The sequence below is a fragment of the Melanotaenia boesemani genome, chromosome 4 (genome assembly GCF_017639745.1).
Source record: "Melanotaenia boesemani isolate fMelBoe1 chromosome 4, fMelBoe1.pri, whole genome shotgun sequence".
Classification (NCBI taxonomy): domain Eukaryota; kingdom Metazoa; phylum Chordata; class Actinopteri; order Atheriniformes; family Melanotaeniidae; genus Melanotaenia; species Melanotaenia boesemani.
This window is the reverse complement of record NC_055685.1, coordinates 25,513,793-25,535,677: the sequence shown is the minus strand read 5'-3', so window position 1 is coordinate 25,535,677 and position 21,885 is coordinate 25,513,793. Positions and strand designations below refer to the sequence as shown.

General features: G+C 38.1%; 1 protein-coding gene across 1 annotated transcript in view; it reads left to right on the top strand.

The window, feature by feature from the left end:
- cacna1ab (calcium channel, voltage-dependent, P/Q type, alpha 1A subunit, b) overlaps positions 1-21,885 on the top strand; it is a 173,561-nt gene that overhangs the window by 108,869 nt on the left and 42,807 nt on the right. The window contains exons 15-33 of the mRNA XM_041982391.1: positions 776-907; positions 1,017-1,089; positions 1,566-1,686; positions 1,925-1,992; positions 2,345-2,451; positions 4,648-4,801; positions 7,268-7,884; positions 8,054-8,361; positions 8,801-8,933; positions 9,102-9,231; positions 9,799-9,858; positions 10,353-10,459; positions 18,682-18,781; positions 19,224-19,384; positions 19,880-20,017; positions 20,199-20,400; positions 20,513-20,677; positions 20,782-20,892; positions 21,209-21,292. Of these exons, the coding sequence (XP_041838325.1) occupies positions 776-907; positions 1,017-1,089; positions 1,566-1,686; positions 1,925-1,992; positions 2,345-2,451; positions 4,648-4,801; positions 7,268-7,884; positions 8,054-8,361; positions 8,801-8,933; positions 9,102-9,231; positions 9,799-9,858; positions 10,353-10,459; positions 18,682-18,781; positions 19,224-19,384; positions 19,880-20,017; positions 20,199-20,400; positions 20,513-20,677; positions 20,782-20,892; positions 21,209-21,292 (2,971 nt within the window). The remainder of the gene's footprint in view (positions 1-775; positions 908-1,016; positions 1,090-1,565; positions 1,687-1,924; positions 1,993-2,344; positions 2,452-4,647; positions 4,802-7,267; positions 7,885-8,053; positions 8,362-8,800; positions 8,934-9,101; positions 9,232-9,798; positions 9,859-10,352; positions 10,460-18,681; positions 18,782-19,223; positions 19,385-19,879; positions 20,018-20,198; positions 20,401-20,512; positions 20,678-20,781; positions 20,893-21,208; positions 21,293-21,885) is intronic.

Sequence of the window (21,885 nt, the reverse complement as noted above, 5' to 3'; positions counted from 1 at the left end):
TTTAGACAATCCTACTAAGGTCAGAATACTTAGGAACATAATTGCACTACAGGTAGACCAGGTAACATCAAATCTACACCATAAACAGGGTATTTAAGCTGTTATTTGTTTTAAATGATAAGAAACCCGGTAAATCATTCTGATTGCTCGTTGTAATGAGTTTACCCTCAGTACTCTGACAACTACAATATACTCAGAGAACTGGAATTATGTCTAGCAATTACCACTACCTACCAGGAAACGAGGCCTGTAAGCTACGTGGAGCTGCGAGGTGGAGCTGTATCTATCCTGCTATCCACAGTTTAGCCTGACTGGATTAGCAGCTAACTAAGTGCGATGGAGGGTGAGCTTTTGCTGTCTTGCTGACATAAAACAGTGATCAGCCTCTTCTTATCACTGTCTTTACTGTTAGTTTTGATGTAGGATCAGAGACAAATAAAATCCTTTACAGTTGCTTTTAAACAGAAAATGTTTTGATGAGTTTAATCAGTTAAAACTTCCTTTATAATGTGTGTGTGAAGTAATCAACTAGCTAAAGTTTTAGAAATCTATCCAATAATCTATTCCTGTTTTCAGTCAGAAAATATAGTAGGTTCCCAAATTAGTTTGAACTTCTTCAGTTTCCACTCTTCTATCATTTCTGTCTTTCCCTTCCTTTATTGTTTTCATCTCTCTTATTTTATATTCTTGGAATTTCTGCTTTTATGGCTCTTTCACGCTTCTGTCCTACCCAGTCATCAGAGTTTCTCTTCACATGTGTTTTCTTCCTCCTCAGGTATTGGGCTCCACTTCGAAACCTGGTGGTTTCTCTGCTTAATTCCATGAAGTCCATTGTCAGTTTGCTGTTCCTCCTCTTCCTCTTCATTGTGGTCTTTGCCTTGTTGGGGATGCAGCTGTTTGGAGGACAGTAAGTATCAGCACAAACTTTAAAAACAAGCTCAGTCATTAGCAGCGTCTTGTATTCCAGTCTTGTTCTGTTTGCCCACTGATGTGATGTTTCCTTTTCTTCTCTGCAGATTCAACTTTGAAGCTGGAACTCCACCGACTAACTTTGATACCTTTGCCGCAGCGATAATGACAGTGTTTCAGGTAAGAGAGTATTTTTTGTGTGTTTATGATTTCATACAAATTATTATTTATGTTATGACCTGTTTTTATTTAGGTTTTTATGTCATCTTTTATCATCTTAATTAAAAAATAAATTACTCGCAATCATTCGCTTCATTCAAGTATTTGTTCAGTCCTGACTGCATATTTGTTGAACATCTCTTATTTTTCTGTTTTGTTGTTCCAGTCCTTTATAAAGAAAAAAATAAATAAAAACTTATAGATTTGTTTTATTTTCACTTTAAAATTAAATTACTAGACATTTTAAAGTTGTAGCATCATTTTAAGAATGTACTTTAATTAAAAGATGAGGCTCTGAAATGATGATGATCTCTACATTGAAATGAATTAATAAAAATGTTGTTGTGTATAAATTAATATAATTGTTTTTGTTTTTGGTTGTTATTTTTTGCCTCAAAGCAGCAAAAGGAAATTTTTTGACAAATCTTTCTCCATAGATCCTGACAGGAGAGGACTGGAACGTGGTGATGTATGATGGCATTGAATCCCAGGGAGGAGTGAATGACAAAGGGATGGTTTTCTCCATCTTCTTCATTGTCCTCACACTCTTTGGCAACTGTATCCTGCCCTCACTCTGTGATATACAGTGCAGTGTCTGCAATATGTAAATAAAAAAAAGTAAAATTGCAAGCTAATGCAAAATCGTGTTTGCATTAGCTTGCCTGTGTCACTCATCATACATAGATGTTCTTGCATTTTAATTTGTTCTAAATGTTTTTGTTTTCGGGCATTATCCATAAACAGCTTTTTCTCCTTTTGTCAAGCACCAATATTTCCTTCACTTCTACCACCACAGACACTCTGCTTAACGTCTTCTTGGCCATCGCTGTTGACAATCTGGCTAACGCTCAGGAGCTAACCAAGGTATAAACTTGCTTGTAACCAAAGTATATCCAGTTTGTTTCACTTATTAATTAATTTTAATCAAAATGAGTTGATTGTATCATGTGAAAAAACCCCAAATCGTATTCTATTTTAGCTCATTGTTTTGGTTTTCTCATTCCTATTTTAAGCAAAAGTTAAAAGAGAAAGCACCTGCAAAATCTGCAGTACCATATAACATGCAGAATCTATATTATCAGCATGTGTTTTTATTCTGTTTTATTTTTATGTTATTTCTTGTTTTATTTTTCTTCCCTGCTCTCATCTGAAGAATGTTACTAAGTCAGAGCATTAAATCATAATCTACAAGGAAATGATTCTTCTTGTCCAATAGGATGAGGAAGAACAGGAGGAAGCAGCCAATCAGAAGACAGCCCTACAGAAGGCTAAAGAGGTGGCAGAGGTTAGCCCGCTGTCTGCTGCCAACTTGTCTATTGCAGCGTGAGTACACACATTTAAATTTAGTGAAACACACCAACATGTTTACAGATATGCATAGATACATATTCTTACAATATTCTTCCTCACATCTTTACACACAAAGATTTGTGGAGAAAAGTCTGTTTTATTCACCCTTTTGACAAAGCACCATGTTCATGTACAGAAAAGAACAACAACAAAAAAAAAAATCATGTACGCTGCTTTTCTCTCAAAGCTGTCTTTCCCAACATTTGTGATTGGCAGGTATTCATGTACACGTTACACACTGACACACATCATTACGCTCTCCCTATTCTTGTCCTCTAAAACATGATTAGGCAATTGTTCACAGAGTGAAAAGAACAGATTCAGGTCTTTGTGAAGTAAAAAGAGCGAGAGGCGGACAGTCTGTAAAATCTGCTCCTGGCAGCAGAAATGCTGACAATAAGGTACATTAAAACGGAGCTCAAATAAACTTGCTGCTTCTTTAGAAGTCACAAGGCTCCTTGGTCTTGATGGTGAATCAAGCCTTTGACCAGAAGATAAGAAGCCGGTGGGTTAGCACTACAGTCATTGTCAGCTACACACTACTTTCTCAACCTTTCCTATAATTTTGTATTAGCATGGGTATGGTAAATTTCTCCCTGAAGTTGAAAGAAAAACAAATATATGCATTTTTTCTTTTTAAGCATGGGAAATTAAATTTAGATTAAAAACACTTTACTTTGTAGTTTGTGACAGTAGTTGTAGAGTGTCATATGTTAACAGAATCATCCCAATAAACCCTCACCCGCAACTCATTACATACTGATGCCTCTTCAGGAGCTTTTTGGGTTGGTACATGTCAGTTTGGACTTGGTCAGGATTGCCTCAATAAGGTGGATGTTATTGAATATTTTAAGACAATTAGGAAGCTGAATCAGGGAGCAGGAAGTAATTGAACAGAATACACAACAGGATCAAGTTTACAAAATAAAATAAGAAACAAGACATAGAACTCAAAGACAACCAAAACCAGATGCTACAAAACAGACTAAAAAAAAAAAAAAAAACAAGTACTAAGCGAAAAACCCAAAGACCATGACAGCAAGTCCCAAAGTTGGACTTCATTACAAGTCCCACGCTTGACGGTCGGGTGTGTGTCTTCTTTCACCCCTCTGACCTCATGTTGTTCATACATCTGTGACACAGTTCTCAATTTTAGGTCACATATACACAAAAGAATAAAAAATAACCTGTCAGCATTTCTCTTCTCTTTTTGTTATGGGGATGCTCACTTGGACAGGATGAGTTGAATTGTAAATGTTCTGGTTTCACTACATTAATTGCAAGAGTGCAATGCCTTACACATGATACCCCAGATCATTTATTTTAATATGATAGGCCACCTTGCCTAGGCTTAGTTTAGACCTTAAGGCTTAGTAATTGGCCTTGTTTAACATATGCAGCTGCCTGCTAACTAGTGTCTTTTTATGATGGCAGTCTATGAGGTCTGATGAAGAAGGGATTTTTTTTATGTAATGCTGCGGTAATCTGCTGGAATAAACTGGAATTAAGTCCAAGTAGCAGCTCTGAATCCCGCTTAAGACAAAGGAAAAAAAAACAAAAAACAAAAGCAAAACAAGCCAAGCTGCAACTGATTGTTAAACTGACAGTCTTTTGACAGTGACATTAACACAAAGGCTACAGCTGTTGTCAAGCAGAGAATTGTCCACTGTGAGTATCTAAATGTAATGTTCAGCCTTCAATTGTCAGTAACAATCAGCTTCCAAACAAAAAAGAAAAAGAGATTTTCCTTTGTTAGCAAATGCTGCTTCTCAAGCTGATCACAAAAACTGGAGTTCTCAGGATTTCATCTTTTCATCATTTGAGATTTGATGTTTCTTGGTTTCCAGGCCTTCTCCTACACATAATGCAGTTATGGTTCTTCTTTTTTTAAACGATAATACTTTATTTGTGTTCTTTTATTGTTGAACACAAATAAAGTTGAGCTTTTTTTGTAGCTATTGTTTTTAATATGTAATCATTTCTTTCATTTTTCTTTCCTTTCAGCTTTATCAGTACCATTTTAATAGCAATATTTTCATCAATAATTACCATTTTTCCTTGATGTGTCCTCTTTCCACTGCCCTGCACTTTAACAATCTCCTTTCGTTTTTCCTCCTACTTTCTCAATTCTTCTTCTCCCTACTGTACCACCACCACCTCTTCCAACAGTAAAGAGCAACAGAAGAACCACACTAAGGGCAATAAGTCTGTGTGGGAGCAGAGAACAAGTGAGATTCGCCGACAGAACCTGATGACCAGTCGCGAGGCGCTCTACAATGAGCTGGAGCAAGAAGATTGGAAGGTGGGAGGGGAAGGAGAAGAGGTGAGGATCCCCCTGACAGGAAGGGCGCGATATATATGATGGGGAAAAATGTAATGTGTGCTATGATTTGTTTTTGTCTTGTTTTTGTTTTAACAACTTAAAGGGATATGATCATCCAAGTTTAGTAGAGAGACACCACAGGCAAAGGCCTCACTTTCTTCTATAATGACCTTTCGCATTTCTTTGCTGAATCAGCCATGGTGTGTCTTCAAAACAGCCAGTGTAATGATATCCACTTTCTGGCATATGATGTGGTGCCATAAAGCAAAGTGCAGCTGTGATGTGATGCTACTGGCTGGAAACAAAAGTTGTGAACTGCGGTTTCTCATCCTTGGGATGCTGCAGGGCAACAACGGCTCCAGGAATGGACATAATGAATGTCAGTGTGCCATAAAAATAAGTCAAAAGCACAGAGGTATAATTATTTATTGTTGCTTTAACATGTTAAAACAAACTGATGAATTAAAAATTAGATGTCACTGAAAACTGCACAGCTCATTAAATATGAACATGATCCAGAAAACCACATTATTATTTATTCATTTTGATTATGAAAATAGCCAAAAGGTTTTTAAATGAACTTCAGCTGGAAATTGTTGTTGCTGACCTCAGTTGCTACAGTAATGTGGTGATGTACTCTACTGGGTCTTAGTACATTTCAACATCAGTTGTGGGCTTGGTTACAGATTCAACAAATTCTTGACTATAACCGCAGACAGCAATGAAACACACTTGAATATTTTAGTTGCTAATATTAGTTGGACATCTAGGTATGACGTTTCTTTTATTACATTTTGGCCCATCTGGATGTGCTATGTGACATACAGTGGGAACACTGGACTCACACCAGGACCTGACCTGCTTTTTAACCACTACGTATTCTGGGTCATGCTGTACTCCACAGATGTTTTAATTCCAGGGTGTAATATCCCTTTAAGCCTGTGAAAAAGTGTTACCATTGCGATGCTATATGGGACGGCTTGAAGCTGCATGCTTGGGAGGAATGCCTTCTTAAAGTGGAGCATGCTAAGAAATCCAGCGCTGTACTCAAAGAAGGCAGCAGAAAACTGGAGCGGGGTGAACAAAGAATTCTTTTAAAAGACAATCAGGAGTCAACTGGATATAGTTCAGCAAAGTGTACATTAACTGCAGGAGCTTCTATGGCATTCAGTGGCTCGGGAAATATATGACAGTTTTCATTTAAAGCTGTTCTTGTAGAGCCAATATGGTGAACTCTTTGCTGAACTGTGTGTATATCTGTAACTCTGGAGAGGGAACCACCCAGGAGCTGTAAAAGCTGTAAATTTTAGATGTGATCTGTATGCATTAAACGGTCTGTGTGTAAGATTTAGTGACATCTGGTGGCATTAATAGCAAGCTACAACCAACTCAATACCCTGTAATCTAATTTTTTCCTTCACAAGAGTGCAGAAAAAATTTGGAGGCTGCATAAAATGCTAAATGTCAGTTTAAATGCTGGTATATTGTTTGCCCCTTCTGGCTTGCTGTAGTAATATAGTGTGGTACAACAAGGTAGAGAGGAGAGGTTAGTCTTTGGGTTTCAACCTAAATGTTAACTCAAATAACCTTAAAGTTGTCTAAAACTGGCCTGGGCTTCATCTGATGCATCAGCGTTGCTACTGCAATCAAAGAAAGATATAATACTTTGAAGCTTGATTACTTCATCACTATCTTTAGTGCCTGAAAATTGCAACCTCAAAAGTTTTTAAAAATGTATGGATGTTGATGAAGAAATAATTTCTTTGTTGTTTCAGTTCACTTTGAGAGCAGTGGTGCAGTTTTTATTTTGCATTACATGTTAGAATTTTTGCCAGATCTTACAAAACTAAACACAACGTTTTGACCAGAAATTATCTTGCTTTTTAATATTACACTCATATAGGTAAAACAGCCGGTGTGTTGATATCCACTTGGTACATTTGACACAGTGCATAAAACAAGACGTCATGCCACATCATGTGGCGTTCCAGATGCTAAAGTTGTGAGGTGCAGTTGCAGCCTGGGGATATTAATAGACCCCAATGGTTCCAGAAATGTACATAATAAATTTTTAAGGCCCTGAAGTTAAGTCCTATTGAACTGGTCCATCTGGTCCTCCCTTGGTTACCTTCATATTGCACATGTCAAACTGCAAATACTCCAAATAAATACAAGATTAGTAAAGTACCTATAATAAAAGCCCAAATGTGTAATTAAAAGCAAACCTCCACAAATGATTTATCTTCCACATATTTCATTTCATTTTTGGCTGAAGGCTTTACAATGTGTACATTGTATTGTTTATGTCAGAAGTGGCATCTACCAGGAGAGGTTAACAAAGAAAGTAACTCCAAATCAGTTTAGATCAAATTATCATCCATAGCAAATGACCGTTTGGATGATTAAGAAAGCCCTTAAAAATGTGTCTTAAACAGTCCACACTGATACCTTTTTACTCCAACTCAGGTGTCCTACCCACGGAAAGGACGAGGTGACATGAAAACCCACTTAGACAGGCCACTGGTGGTGAACCCACAAGACAATCGCAACAACAACACCAACAAGACCCAACCCGGTGAGATACCTCTGGACCAGCAGTATCGGCACCAGGACATTGACCACTGCCGTCGTGCCGCTCATTACTACCACTTCCACCACCATCACCATCCAAAAGCCACTGGGACAGATAGCGGAGACACTTGCCGGCTGATGGAGACCCGCATGGAGCACGGCTTCAGCTGCACTTCTCTGGGTAACATGGAGGAGAACATGGAAGGCCAGCAGTCCGAGGAGAAGCACAGCCACCGAAGCCATCACAGCCATCGAGGCCATCGGCACAGAAACAGGGAGGGCAGAGAAGCTCGCAGCGTTTCCCCCCACCATTGCGAAGCTGGAGAGGGGAACCATGAGCACAGGAGCTCCAGGCAGCACCGCAGGGCAGCCAGGGAAGGAGAGGAGGGCAGAAGACATCGAATTAAGGGGACAGAGGGAGAGGGTGAGAAAGGTGAGGAAGAAGAAGGACGAAAGACAAGACGGCATTGCCATGGAAACCAGGAAAGGAGCAGAGGCCATCGCACCAGAAAGTGAGTGACAGATTATGCATTTTATTTTCTTCATGCATGGCTTTTTAAGTTACAACCTAGCAAGCAGTATAGTTATTAGCTATTTAATAGCTCATGGGCTCTTTTTATTTTCTCTACTGTGATTCTTGCTTTTTACACCTTGTCCCTTCACAATGTTTTTCCCTCTCAGGGAATGCCACAGCGCCGGCCCCAACCTCTCCACCACACGACCCATACAACAGTATAACGAAGACCTTGACAACTTCCGCAACAACAGCAAGTTGGCCAGTGCATATGAGCACCCTTATGCCGTCCCACCTGATCATCCTGACCATCCTGACCATGTCAACAACCTGCTGAACTTCCACGGTGCTGACACACATACCCTCCTCCGCAGCATGGATAGCCTGATCCTGACTAGCATGGCCAAACCCGACTACACGGCCATTGACATGCCCCCTGTCTACCCTTACCCCTCGACCAATGCTATCTTGCAAGGTGAGCATTATTTTGAAAATAATTAAATAATAATTAAATTGAATTTCCCTTTGGGATTAATAAAGTATTTTCATTCATTCATTCATTCATTATGGGGGTGCCGTTCTACTGTCGAGCAAAGGTCATCATCCATGGTTAAAATTGAGTTGTTTGGATCAAATTTACAAATTCTGTTGTCCATATTGTCTTTCGTTACACCTCCATATCTGCTAACTATCTATATTTTTAAAACTTCTATATCAGTTTGTCATGAAAGTTTTATTCTAAAAGTTAACAACTTTCAAAAACAAAGTTGTTGGTCAGGTAATTCAAGTTCATTTTTGTTTTTTGTTCATTTTAGGTTTTATAAATTAATTTTCCTGAACATGTGGACATGTTTTATGTATTTTCTCTGCTGAAACTGACTTCCTTCTGTCTCTTGTGTCTCTGTTTTGCTCAGTGAACAAGAACGCAAACACAGACCAGAAGAAAAATGAAGAGAAGAAGGAGGAAGAAGACAATGAGGGAGATGAAGACGGTCCCAAACCGATGCCTCCCTACAGCTCCTGCTTCATATTGTCAACCACCAACCCGTGAGTGCATTTAATATGTGTGAACACAATCTAGCTCAAATAGAAATGTTCTTAAAATGCTGTTTTTTATAAACGCTTTTCTTCAGAGGCAAAAAAATAATAATAATTGTGTTTTGTGTGCCCTTATTTTTGTATGTGTGTGAACACGCGTCTGTGTGTTTGCACCAGGTTTCGGAGGTGCTGTCACTACATCCTGACTCTGAAGTATTTTGAGTTCAGCATCCTGTCTGTCATCGCTATGAGCAGCATCGCCCTCGCTGCAGAAGACCCTGTCAAACCTGACTCACCACAAAACAATGTGAGACATTACTGTGTGTACGGTTGTGTCTCTTTTAACACTTATGAATGTTTGCACATTCACATCATTTTGTAGAGAAAATGTCTCAGAAGAATAAAAGACGAGTAAGATCCTCCAAAGTAAGGATAGCTTAGTCAAATTTAATCATTTCAGAAACTGGTTTAAAATATTCTTTGGTCTTAGTAGAAATTATTAAACTATATTGGTTAAAGTTTGGGGTTAAATGATAATCATGTTTTGCCATGCATAGCTACTGATCAGCATAGTTAAAGGAAATGCTCTAAACATAATTTTTTCATTAAAGGTTAAGAGCCGAACATTGTAAAGAATCTTAACTAGTAGGTAATGGATGTAAAATGATGGTAATAAAAAATTATGATAAGATTCAGTATAACAGTAGGATTAGAACCTGGTGGTCTTTACTGTTCGTATCTGTCTTTGTTTCTACTAATCTTTCTTTTTTTTTTATTTTAGTTTTTCCTCTTAAGTCTGATTTCTCTCTCTGCTTCTCTGCTTCTGTATTCCTTGACTGATAAATACACCTCGTGGCTTTGTGTTGCTCTGCAGGTGCTGCGGTATTTTGACTACGTTTTCACAGGGGTCTTCACATTTGAAATGTTGATCAAGGTAACAAAGTATCACTGTGTATGTGTGTATCTGTATTATTGTTGTCACTACTTTTGTTTTTGCTAAGTTATTTAATTTGTTTTTATCTGTTGGTGTGAGCAACCTTAAGGATGTCCAGTGTATTTCTACTGTGTGTCTGGGCTTTTGTAGGTGCATCACCTTGTGTATGAGTGTGTAATAAGCCACAACATTAAAACCACTTGCCTAATATTGAGTAGCTCCTCTTATGATCAGTCAGAACATGGACAAAAAAACATCTGAGAATGTCTTGGAGCGGGCTGTACTGAGACATTAACACTAGGTCCTGTAAACTCGGCAGTCTGGAGTGGGGTCTTTGCAGAATGGTCAGCAAGATGCTGGTTTTTCCAACAGAATATTACATTGTAATGGGATGAGCAGTTTATTCACTTTCCCTGTGAGTGGTTTTAATGTTGTGACTAGTGCATATATGTGCAGATACGCATGTTGTACTGAGTTGATGCCATATCTTCCAGATGGTGGTTCTTGGCTTGTTTCTCCATGAGGGATCCTACTTCCGCGACTTGTGGAATATTCTGGACTTTATAGTGGTTAGTGGTGCTCTGGTGGCCTTCGCCTTCACGTAAGTCCCCCCTACACCCTCATCTTCATTATCTTCACCACCCACACACACACATTCCACCATCTACAGAAAGACCCTCGTTGCACACCCAATACTGTACATCCAGCAATGCTGATCTCTCCGAACTGTCTTAGTCTGCTGTACTTCAGAAATCATCACCTCCTGTTGTTTTTTCTCTTCAGTCTAATTTTGATCTCTACCTTCCTTATGTCTACAGTTATTCCTCTCTTCTTCTCTATCCCTTTCCTCCTTCTTTAATCCTGCTAAAGTCTCACCTTGTTCTCTTCAGCATCCATTGTCTTTTGCTCCTCTCTTTTCAACCCTCTTTCATTGAGTGTGACCACTGTCCCCACTTCCATCTTTCTTTCATCATTTGTTACCATCACATGTGACACTGTATCAGCAGGTCTTTCTATGTTTCATTCTCACCTTCATCTCAATAACCACCTCTAAATCCTTAATAAGATTTGTCCTTGATATCCTTCAACTGAATCTCACCCTATCTCATACCTACACTCTAAAAAGGAAAGGGCTTTGGCTTCTTCTGTTAATAATGCTATTGGGAATCTAACATGCTATGAGTTTCCAAATTAACCAATTACCTCCACAAAAGTCTAATCTTTTGGAAAGACATTTAAATATATAGATATGTAGTTTTTAGAGTGTAGTTACACTGTCTCCATCCACCCTATCCTTTTCAAAACTACCTGAAACATTCATGGAAACTAGTAACCCTGACATCATTTCCCTTAACTGTCTGATGAACGAATAAACTATAAATCACCACCTGCTCCTTATCAACATTTTTTCCTTCCAATCTTCCCCACTCCTGTTCCTTTATCTCTCTTATTTTCCAAACCATGCCACTCTGATATTCCCACCAACCAGGCCGTGAGTCATCCCTTCCTCTTTTCCTACATCTTAATCCTTCCCTTTGATCCTCCAAGCTCTTGCTTACCAACAGAACTCCCAGATCCTGTACAGCTTTACACCTTAATAGACCCATTCTTCTCCCATTAAATTCTTTTCCACTCCCTCTCTCATATGAGTTCCTCTCATCCTTGTATTCCTGGTCATATTCCCTTCTCACACTTGTTGTTTCTAACATACAGTAAAAAGAGTAAACAAACTATCTTTTGTCATTGGAAGTTGTAATGTAATCAAAATCCAATTCATATATTCATAACCCAATTCAAACAAATTTGCCATAATTGTATTCATATTTTACCGATTTATAAAAAAGTTGCCAAATTAAAGCAACCAGCAGGTGAAATTGTAATCTTCACTTTGAATCAATCCTCCTGATCGTGAGTATTTTTAACGTAATGCCACTTTGTTCTATAGTTTCTAAGATATTTTAGTCATAAAGGCAATGAACCATGCTTTCCACATAATTGTGCCTGTAGCAATACTAGAAATGGGCAACAAAAAAATCTACTCATAACCAGTGGAAAAACTGGTGCAGATAGACTTTTTTTATTTTATAGATGTTTACACAATAATAAATGGTTCTCTAGATATATATAGAAATAGTGCAAATGTGTTGCTTTTCCTACGTCTAAGTCAGTGTTACTTTAGATTATTCTGCACTGCTGCCCTGAATTTGCTTGCTGTATGTTAAGAACAGGTGTCAGGTGCTCCTTAATTCGCCATCATTCCCATCATCCTTATCCAATGTAATCCTTGTAATCCTTAATTAATCCTCCTAATTCCATCAAACGCACCTTTCAACCTCACAAAGGACCATTAAATCCAACATCCTTCCTTCTACCCAACCACACTTAACTTTCCAACTTCATTCTTCTCCATCCTCCTTCCTGGAGGTTCCAATCAATAAGTTCGTGTGGGTGAGGGCGCCCCAGACACCTTTAACCCTTTAAGTGCCCAGGCTTCCCATACGCCACAGGGAGGAAAACCAACAGGACATCACCTCGTCCCTTCCCCCCTCTACTTTCTTTCACCGACACACACTCAAACACAAACACACACATTCATCCGCCGTTCTGACCATGTTAACAAACCTGGAGATGCAGGTATTTACCTCTCCTTCCTTTGCACGACCTGGGAAAGTACATGGGAGGGAAAGGGGCAGGCATGCTGGGGCAGGGTGTGATGGGTGGAATGGTTTCTTGTTATACTGAGACAGCAAAGAGATGCATACAAATAAAATTCATATGTATAACAGCTGCACTTAAGAGGAACTGACTGTTTGTAAACTATACAAAAAAGAAAAAGAGGGAGAAATAAGTGCTTGTTTGTGCATCCCCTCAATTCTGTGGATGCCTAGTGCATGTCTGCCTTGGTAGGCTGCATGAACCTGACAGAACCAGCGATGCCAGAGACAGCATCCCTCAAATTTAGGCCAATGATGTAAAGTCAGTTCCTTGTTTATAGATGACGCTCATTTTAGCCGGGTTAAGCAAAACTTGGTTGATTGCTACTGTCAAGTACTGCTGAGATTGAATGCAAATTAAATTTTAGAGGCAGTGTCATTGCATGGAACGTTAATAGAAATACACGAGTCACACAAAGAGATGCTTGAAGTAGCATGAACTAAGGTCTAAATATGAACACTGAAATAACTAAAAGCCATTTGTAATTTATGCATTTACACAATGTAAAACATATTAAGTCAGTCCAAAGCTATCCTTAAATGTCTTGAGAAATCTTTAAAAATATGCTCAAAGTCACGCATTAACAACAAGGGGAAGACTCTTAATTTGTTACAACCAACATAAACATGCAGAATTTATTTCTTTATAACAATATAATAGACAGCCCAATGGAAATGTGGGCCGACATTTAGAAATGTTTTTATATTTTTTTATTTATCGCAAAACATGTGTGATTAAAATCTGCAAAGGCTGAATGATCAGTCTCACATAACATGTATGAAATGAAATTATGTGAAAAATAATTAATCGCAAAGGGAAACTTCAAAGAAAACATATTAGACAGAATGAAGGTAATGAGGTTGCTAGCTTCCTAAAAGCAAAGATAATTCAATGGAAAGGGAAAATATGTTGAGAAAGATGCATATGTATATATATATATGTGTGTGTGTGTGTATAATATATATATATATCTATATATATATAGACATGAATTTTTCTCAGCTTGTAAATTAGAAGGATCACAGCAGCACTGGTCACAGACTTACATAAATCCAAAGGATAACTTTGGACTGATCATGATCTAGAACGCATAAATATGCAGCTGAAATTGACAGCATTCAAGTGAAATTTCACTTTAGCAAGAATCTGAAGCAACATGATGGAAATGATCAATCTCAAATGATATGTTAGTGGGTGATGATGTGGGTTTTCCATAGTAACTTGAAAATCACTCCACTGCAGCACCCTCCACAGCATGACTGTAGAATAGAAGGTTCCTCCTCCCCTCCTTCAATAGTCCTTTTCCCTTTTTGTCTCACCTTCTTAACGGCTCTCTTCCTTCGTCCCTTGCCCTCTCACTTCCTTTATCACCCTTGAAGTTGCCTTTTGAGATGCTCGCACACCATTGCTATCCCTTCCTCTCCCCAATTTTTGCCTCTTCATCTAAAGTTTTCTTCTCCTCCCCCTTCGCAGTCTCCCTTTTTGCCTCTCTGTTCTCATCATCTGCACCAGGGCTGAGCTACAGCACAGTTTCCCCCCTTTAGAGGGGGAAAGGCTTTACACACACTTTGAATTTCTCTTAGACGCATGACAATTTTTAAATCCAGGAACATCAAAGAAGCATTGTACAGGGGATTTTTAGCATGAAAACAGTACAATAGCTTCGTTTATAAACACAACAGTTAAGCTTTTGACACCCGTCATTCTCCAAAGAATGAACTGCTCAATGTTACAGTGCCATGACGTAGAACTGCATGCAGTGAGAGTAGTCTGTTAGAATGCATTTTCCTTCTATTGAACGTATGTGTGTATGGAACAATACACACAAATCCCAGTTTCTTGAGTTTCCACTTATGATGGATGTCTTGAGTGTATGTTTATACACTCTTAACTTGTCAAGAAAACCTGGAACTGGCTTCTTGTAAAGATGTATCACCCCCCACCCCCCCACCCCCCTTATTTCCTTTTGTTCAGATATGCATGCAAAAGAGCTTTGAAAAATTGTACTAGATGATTACAGATCTACTGAGGACAATTTGTGCTGTAGGCCTGGTCTAATTGATCATTATGATGTGATAAGATAAGAATCGGTGTAAATAGATGCAGCTATTGAGTTTCCACTTCCAACCGTGAAGGTAATTCTTCACAGAGCTGGTAGTACAGTAGATTGCAATGGAATATAGCCAGGAGGGAAAGAAAGTTTTTACATCTAGGGTCTAGGCTAGAAGTCATGACAACCGAAGGGGAATTTAAGCAGATATAATTAACAAAAATAAATAAAAAAACAACAATGTTGTAATGCATTTGGAAAGAATGAGAATAGTTTGAAGTGGACTGTAGTAAATAATCACAGTCATATAAAAGATTAACTACTTTACAATAACAGATACACAACTCTACTAAAACAAGCATTTTGCTACATGAAATTTAAAGGAAATTGAGCCTATTCTCTATTCCAAATAGAAAGATGTCTGGAAGAGTTTAATTTACCAATTCAGCCTATTATCAGATCATATTAATAAAAGTTTACCCTGTGCTGTGTATATACACACAATGGTATTTATTAATAATTCTTCTTATATACTTCTTATTAATTTAATCCTTGGCACTATAACTTACTGTACTGTAGCCATGGTTGTGTGACAGGGTGGATTTGCAAGCCCTTGATAATGAGGCTTCAAGAACCCAAAAGCATTTAGAGGTCATTCTTATCTTCCAGCACAAGATTGGCTTGTGCACAGCAAAGGCTGTTGCAAAAAATTATCAGTGAATGATTTGATACAGTTTGTGCCTAAAAGTGAGCATGGAAATTAGGTTTGTACACAAGCTAATAAGACAAGCTTGTGATTTATAACAGGGAACCATATGTGCACACAAATGTATAAATGGTAAAATGAATTTGTATGTACACAATTTTAATCACGTAACTATGCACAGTTTTATCCATTTATCTAGTTAATAGAAAGGGAGTATTTCTCAAGTTATCAGTTACAAATCAGTTTATCAACTCAACAGGATGTGTATTTGTGATTAAACCAAATAAATTTAAGTAGTTCAGTCAAAAGAAAGTTTGAGAAAGAGTATTTAAAACCCAGATTAAACAATGCAAATCTAACAGGTATTAAATCATCCCAGTTGTAGGGAGACAAAATGGGTGTGGATGGCTGAGGTGGAATGAGAAGTGGTGTATTTATATGAATGACAGTGAGTGTGTGTTAAAGAATGGGTGGGATATATTTCTAAACAGGTATGCCCATCTTGCTGTCCTTCCTTCTTTGTCTGTCTCTCATATAGATGTTTTTTTTTTCCTGTTTCTACCAAACCCCCTATCTCTCCTGTCTTGTTTCTGTCTTTCTTTCTCTATAAATGTGTTTCTCGGTCTTTGTGTGTCTTTCCATGTGTTTTTCCTCCCCTTCCCTCTCCTCCTCTTCCTCTGTCTTTATTTCTGTCCCTGTCACTGACTTTCGCTGTCTCCACCTTCGGTGAAACTCAACAGGAGCAGCACCCGGTAAAGTTTCTCCTCTGTCACAGTGTTCCCTACTCTCCATTACCGGATCAAGTTGGCTTCACTCTCTTTCTTTCTTTGTTCTTCTAATCGTTCGTATTCATTCCCGTCGTACCGTTGCCACTTGTTGTCTTTTCCCCCAGCGCACACACAAACACAGCATTTCAAACATACGCATATTTTAGTCATAATGAATCTAATTGTTTTGTGTGTGTGTGTGTGTGTGTTTTAAAGACTGCTAGCTAAAAATTTAGAACATATCGCTTTTTTTCCTCACAATTGAATTCAAGGTATTCAAAGATTGGGAAATAAATTGCAACAAGCACCTTTTAAAATGTACTTGTAAGCAAATTAGATATCAACTGAACAGATGAGTGGTGATAATTGTCAAATGTGCCAATAAATTATGCTTCATTCTGAAAAAAAAGCTTTTAAGGAGAGTAAAATCAGTGTTTCAGTGAATCACAAAACTTTACATGACCTAACCAATGCCTATACTTATTCTCCTGTCCTGTTTACAGAAACAGTTTTTTCAAACCTCAGGCATAATACTGCCAAGCTAGCTCATATTGTGATTTTCACACACACTTTGCTCCAAAAATGGGGCATTAGTAGTGGGTGTGTTGCAACATGACGAGAAAACACAGGTTCAAATTCCTCAGTCCACACAATGTGTAAATAAAAATGCACTTATACTTACAAAGGTGCATGATTACACATTTATCCATATTTTGCTGCATTGATGTTAAAACGACAATATAGGGACAAACTATAAAAAATGTTGTGATGCGTAAATCAGAAGCAATTTGAGAAGTTTCTCCAACAGTCTCTTCTGCAGATCAGCATTAACTGCTGTGCTTCATGAGGAGCAAAATTAAAGTTTACAGCTATCTCCCACTCCTGCAGCTGTAGGATGTTTTATTCTCAAAATGCAGATTTTGGGGGAAGTACCACATCAATTTGTGAAACAAAGGATGATCTGATTTCAGACAAAAATCTTTTATTAAGCTTGACCAAATGCCAAATCTATTCATATGGCAAGGCTCAAAGCATTTTTTCCCTTATTGCTATGCTAGTGTGTGTGTTTGTGTTCGTGTGTGTGTGTGTTTAGGGACGCTGCCATTTCCTAACACCTATGGCCTTACTGGGCTTTACACTAATACTCTAAAGCTGCTCTGATAGAGAGTCCTCAGTTCTACTTAACTTCAAACGAGGAATGCCTATTGATTATCGATTGAGGTTCTCTCCCACGCACACACACAAACCCATGCGCAAACGCGTAGAACTGCCAAGGCTCCAACTCAATCAATCAGCACTAAATTGAATTGTCGTACATTTTCTGTCACTGGAACGGAGTTCATAGTTTAAGAGCGAGCCTTGGTAGACGACCTCTCTTCTACTCAGGCTTGGCTAGAATCCAGATGCCTCCTGCCTTTTTTTTTTTTTTTTTTTTTTTTCAAAATGGCCCTTCCACTCACTGTAAAGTTCAAGTCAGCTATTTATTCCCTTTACACCACTCTTTTTTTCTCATTGATATTGACATGTAGCTGTACAAATCATGAACCAAAAGTTAAGTAATGGGTTTTATTTGAAGCAGGGGTGCCCAAGTCCGGTCCTCAAAATCTACCATCCTGCAACTTTAAATGCAACCCTTCTTCAACACACCTGAATCAAATGACTGGCTCGTTACCAGGCCTCTGCAGAGCTGAATGACATGCAGATGACGTCTGATTCAAGCGTGTTGGAGAAGGGTTGCATCTAAAAGTTGCAGGATGGTAGATCTTGGGCACCCCTGCTTAAAGGTTCACTTCTGGTCCCAAAATGATTTCCTCCGGTCATTCTCACGGCTCATCTGATCCTATCCGTGCTTGTTTGTGTTATGACGTGATGTTTATTGTGAGCAACATCACAAGTACAAAGTGTCTCGCATAGCTTCTGTTTCCTGCCACTGTTTATTTCAATTAATCTTGTGATCCTGACATAAGAGCATTCAAAACCATACATGAAATATGAATTTTAATCAATGGAAGCTATGTGAAACATACGAAAATCAGTCCATCCAATGATAACTAATTCAGGATTATATCAAAATAATCCTTCCCATCTAATAGTTGAAGTTCAGCCTTCAAGCTTTCATATCTAAAATGTTCATTTCTACCAAAGAACTAACCAGCGTATCACTGATAAAGAAAGAAAGAGGTTTGGCTGGGCACTCTGCCGGGAGATGCCTGTCGTTATACAATGAGTGAATGTGTCCAGTATGATGGAGAAGATAATAAACAATGATGGTTGCTTTTTGGTACACATGAAACCAAATGGTTAGAAAACATCTTTCCTACTGGTTTCATGTTTGACATTGAATGTTTCTTCTTTTCTGAACAAGAAGAGACTGTAAGCGCCTTGATTGTAGATCGGAATATAGAGTTCATATCCAAAAAAGTACTTTTAGAATAAATTTATTTTTTGTAAAATATGTAGAATATATGTACTGTATGACTGTTATATAAGGGCTTGGTAAGAGTCCACTGCAGTTTTTTGATGTCTTATCACCTCCACTCTGCTGATTCTTCTGACGCTGTTGTTCTTTCATGTCTGAACTTTAGGGGGAGCAGCAAAGGGAAAGACATCAGTACAATCAAATCCCTCCGTGTGCTGAGGGTGCTGCGTCCCCTTAAGACCATTAAACGTCTACCAAAGTTAAAGGTAGAGCTCAGTAGCTGCATGGGGATCATCTCATTTCAGGGGCTGCATATGCAAAAGTTATCTCTCTCTTTTAAAAAGTCACATCAGGTGGATGAGATACGTCTCATATCGAAGACTAAAAGTTCTGGGATGTGGGATTTAGGAAGATCTGTTTGCAAAAAATCTATACTTTTAATAGGTTTTCATAAGTGTATAGTGGTTTTTATATGTTTAGTACGTTTAGTTACCAGTAACTATAAAGTAAGAATAAATATAATCGTTAGCTGAGTGTAAATGTCATTGCAGTCCCTACTTTATAACTTTTCCCAAATAATATTTAAGTTTAAACTGATGTAAATGATTTGACTTTGAGTTCTGCATTGAGTATTTTAAGATGACATGAAGTTTGATACACTTGATAAACAGCTACAAACAGCTATATGTTCTTATCTTTATGTTGTAGGCCGTCTTTGACTGCGTGGTCAACTCACTGAAGAATGTATTAAATATCTTGATTGTCTACATGCTCTTCATGTTCATCTTCGCTGTGGTGGCTGTGCAGCTCTTCAAGGGTCGCTTCTTCTACTGCACAGATGAATCCAAAGAGTTTGAGCGAGACTGCAGGTTTGTTAAAGAAAATTAATAAAAAAAAAAAAATCTAACAATTAACTGCACCTGAGTTTTTTTCTCTCTCATTTACAATATAGTACTAAATTCCCATAATGTAAAATTACAACAAACACCTCATGTTATATAAAGCTGATAAAAAGTTCTCCTTTTGTCATTGAATCATATAGAAAAATTACTTTTAAGTTCTGTAGCTGAATTTTAGTTATACAAGTGCTCCCACCTAGAGGATATTGCATACTATGTTAGAAGAACATGTCATGGAGTGAGAAGCTGCTCGGGAAGAGTAAACTATCCCGTACCCCTTCTTAAGTCAGATGTGGACAAAACAAACAAAAATACATTTTTGTGTGTTTCAGTGATTTATTTCTGGATGCTTGTTTTAATAGTCTTGTGTGTCTATAGTACATATATTTGTACACATAATAACTGTGCGTCGTCTTTTTTTTTTATTGTTGTTTTGTTTCTTCATTGTTGTTTTTTTTCCTGCAGGGGCGAATACTTAGTATATGACAGAGATGAGGTTAAAGCTGAGAAGCGGGAATGGAAGAAGTACGAGTTTCACTACGACAACGTGGCTTGGGCCTTGCTCACCCTCTTCACTGTCTCCACTGGAGAGGGGTGGCCACAGTGAGTGGATTTTCCACATACAAACACAAATGAACACACTGCATTTATTATGTAAAAAGTTGAGTTATGTTAACTAATTTAATAACAAAATGAATTGATCATATTGTTTACTTTTGTGGACCACCTTTAACAGCAAATAATTAATTTTCTATAAAAAAAATTCTGTCTCTTCCTCTTGCAGGGTGTTAAAACACTCAGTGGACTCCACTTATGAGAATCAGGGCCCGAGCCCGGGTTACAGGATGGAAATGTCCATCTTTTACGTGGTGTACTTCGTTGTCTTCCCTTTCTTCTTTGTAAACATCTTTGTGGCTCTCATCATCATCACCTTCCAGGAACAGGGGGATAAGATGATGGAGGATTACAGCTTAGAAAAGAATGAAGTGAGGAGAGATTCGTTTTAGATCCTTAACTGTCTATTTTGTCAAACTTTTCAATTAGCCAATAGTATTTAATTCAACTGTTACTTTCCATCCTGTCTTACCTGTTCTGCAGAGAGCCTGTATAGATTTTGCCATAAATGCTAGGCCTCTAACTCGCCACATGCCGAAAAACAAGCTCAGCTTCCAGTATCGGATGTGGCACTTTGTGGTGTCTCCGCCCTTTGAGTACAGCATCATGGCTCTGATTGCGCTCAACACGATTGTCCTCATGATGAAGGTATCAGACTTTCAAGCCATCTCTTTTCAAGCTTGTTCAATCTCATTCAAGCAATGCATTGGCTTTTGCTGCTCTTGTTCTATCTTTCTTATTTGTCTCTACAGTTTCATGGTGCATCTAAAGCTTACGATAATGTCCTGGAGCTCCTTAACATTGTGTTTACCACCTTCTTCTTCATGGAATCAGTTCTTAAGATCATTGCTTTTGGCCCTCTGGTAAGACTGAAAAAAATGAAATAACATGCCAACACAATACATCCCCTAATATATTGTATCCTAATCTAGGTTGACACAGTCTATATGCGCCAGTTATTCATTTATAAAGAGGTTATTTTAGTAGACAGATCTAGAGCATGTTCTTCCTGTCCCTGAAAAACTGAGTGCATACCCTGTTACACAGTGGTCACTCTTGTAAGCTTCATTTTACACAGTGAGCTGTACCTCACACTCCCTGGCTTCACTTCTGGAAGGTAGAGGCTGAATAACGTCTTTCGTCCTGACATTGATTGTGTTTTACTTTTATCTCTTTCAGAATTACTTCAGAGATGCCTGGAACGTTTTTGATTTTGTCTCTGTTCTTGGAAGCATTACTGATATGTTAGTGACAAGATACGCGGTAAGTGCTGCGGTTCGTTTGGACCAATTGGCTTTAGCTGGTTGCAGGAAATCACTGGTTGATGATTTATCAGAACAAAAGGCAAAATCTGCTTCCAACAAATATTTAAAGTAGTCTTTTAATAAATCTTGGCATATGGTAATAATGTATTTACCTATTATTAATATTATTATACCAATTATGTAACTACCATAATAAATTAACTGAACCTACCTACTTCTAAATCATAAGGCAAGGTGCCAAAATAAGCTAAATATAAATAGTTCTATAGAAACAGCTGGCTTGGTTCAGAATTAAGAACATCAACATACAGAACATAGCAGTTTATCAGGGAAAGTGAGTAGACCTCAGTTCAGATCACACCGGTGTCAGATGATGGCTTTTTAAACAGCCATCTCTATTATTTTTTATTGTATACTCGCCACACCTGCAGTGGCTGGTCAGTTCTCAACAATGTTCTCTCTTTAAGCATCTCCACTCCTAAAATAATCCTAATTTTTCAGTTACACCCAATCCACGGAAGTACATCCCTGCCATCTCCTGCTTTAGTTCTGCTCTTCTGGTGCTTTAGTATTTCTCCGTGTATTTTCTTT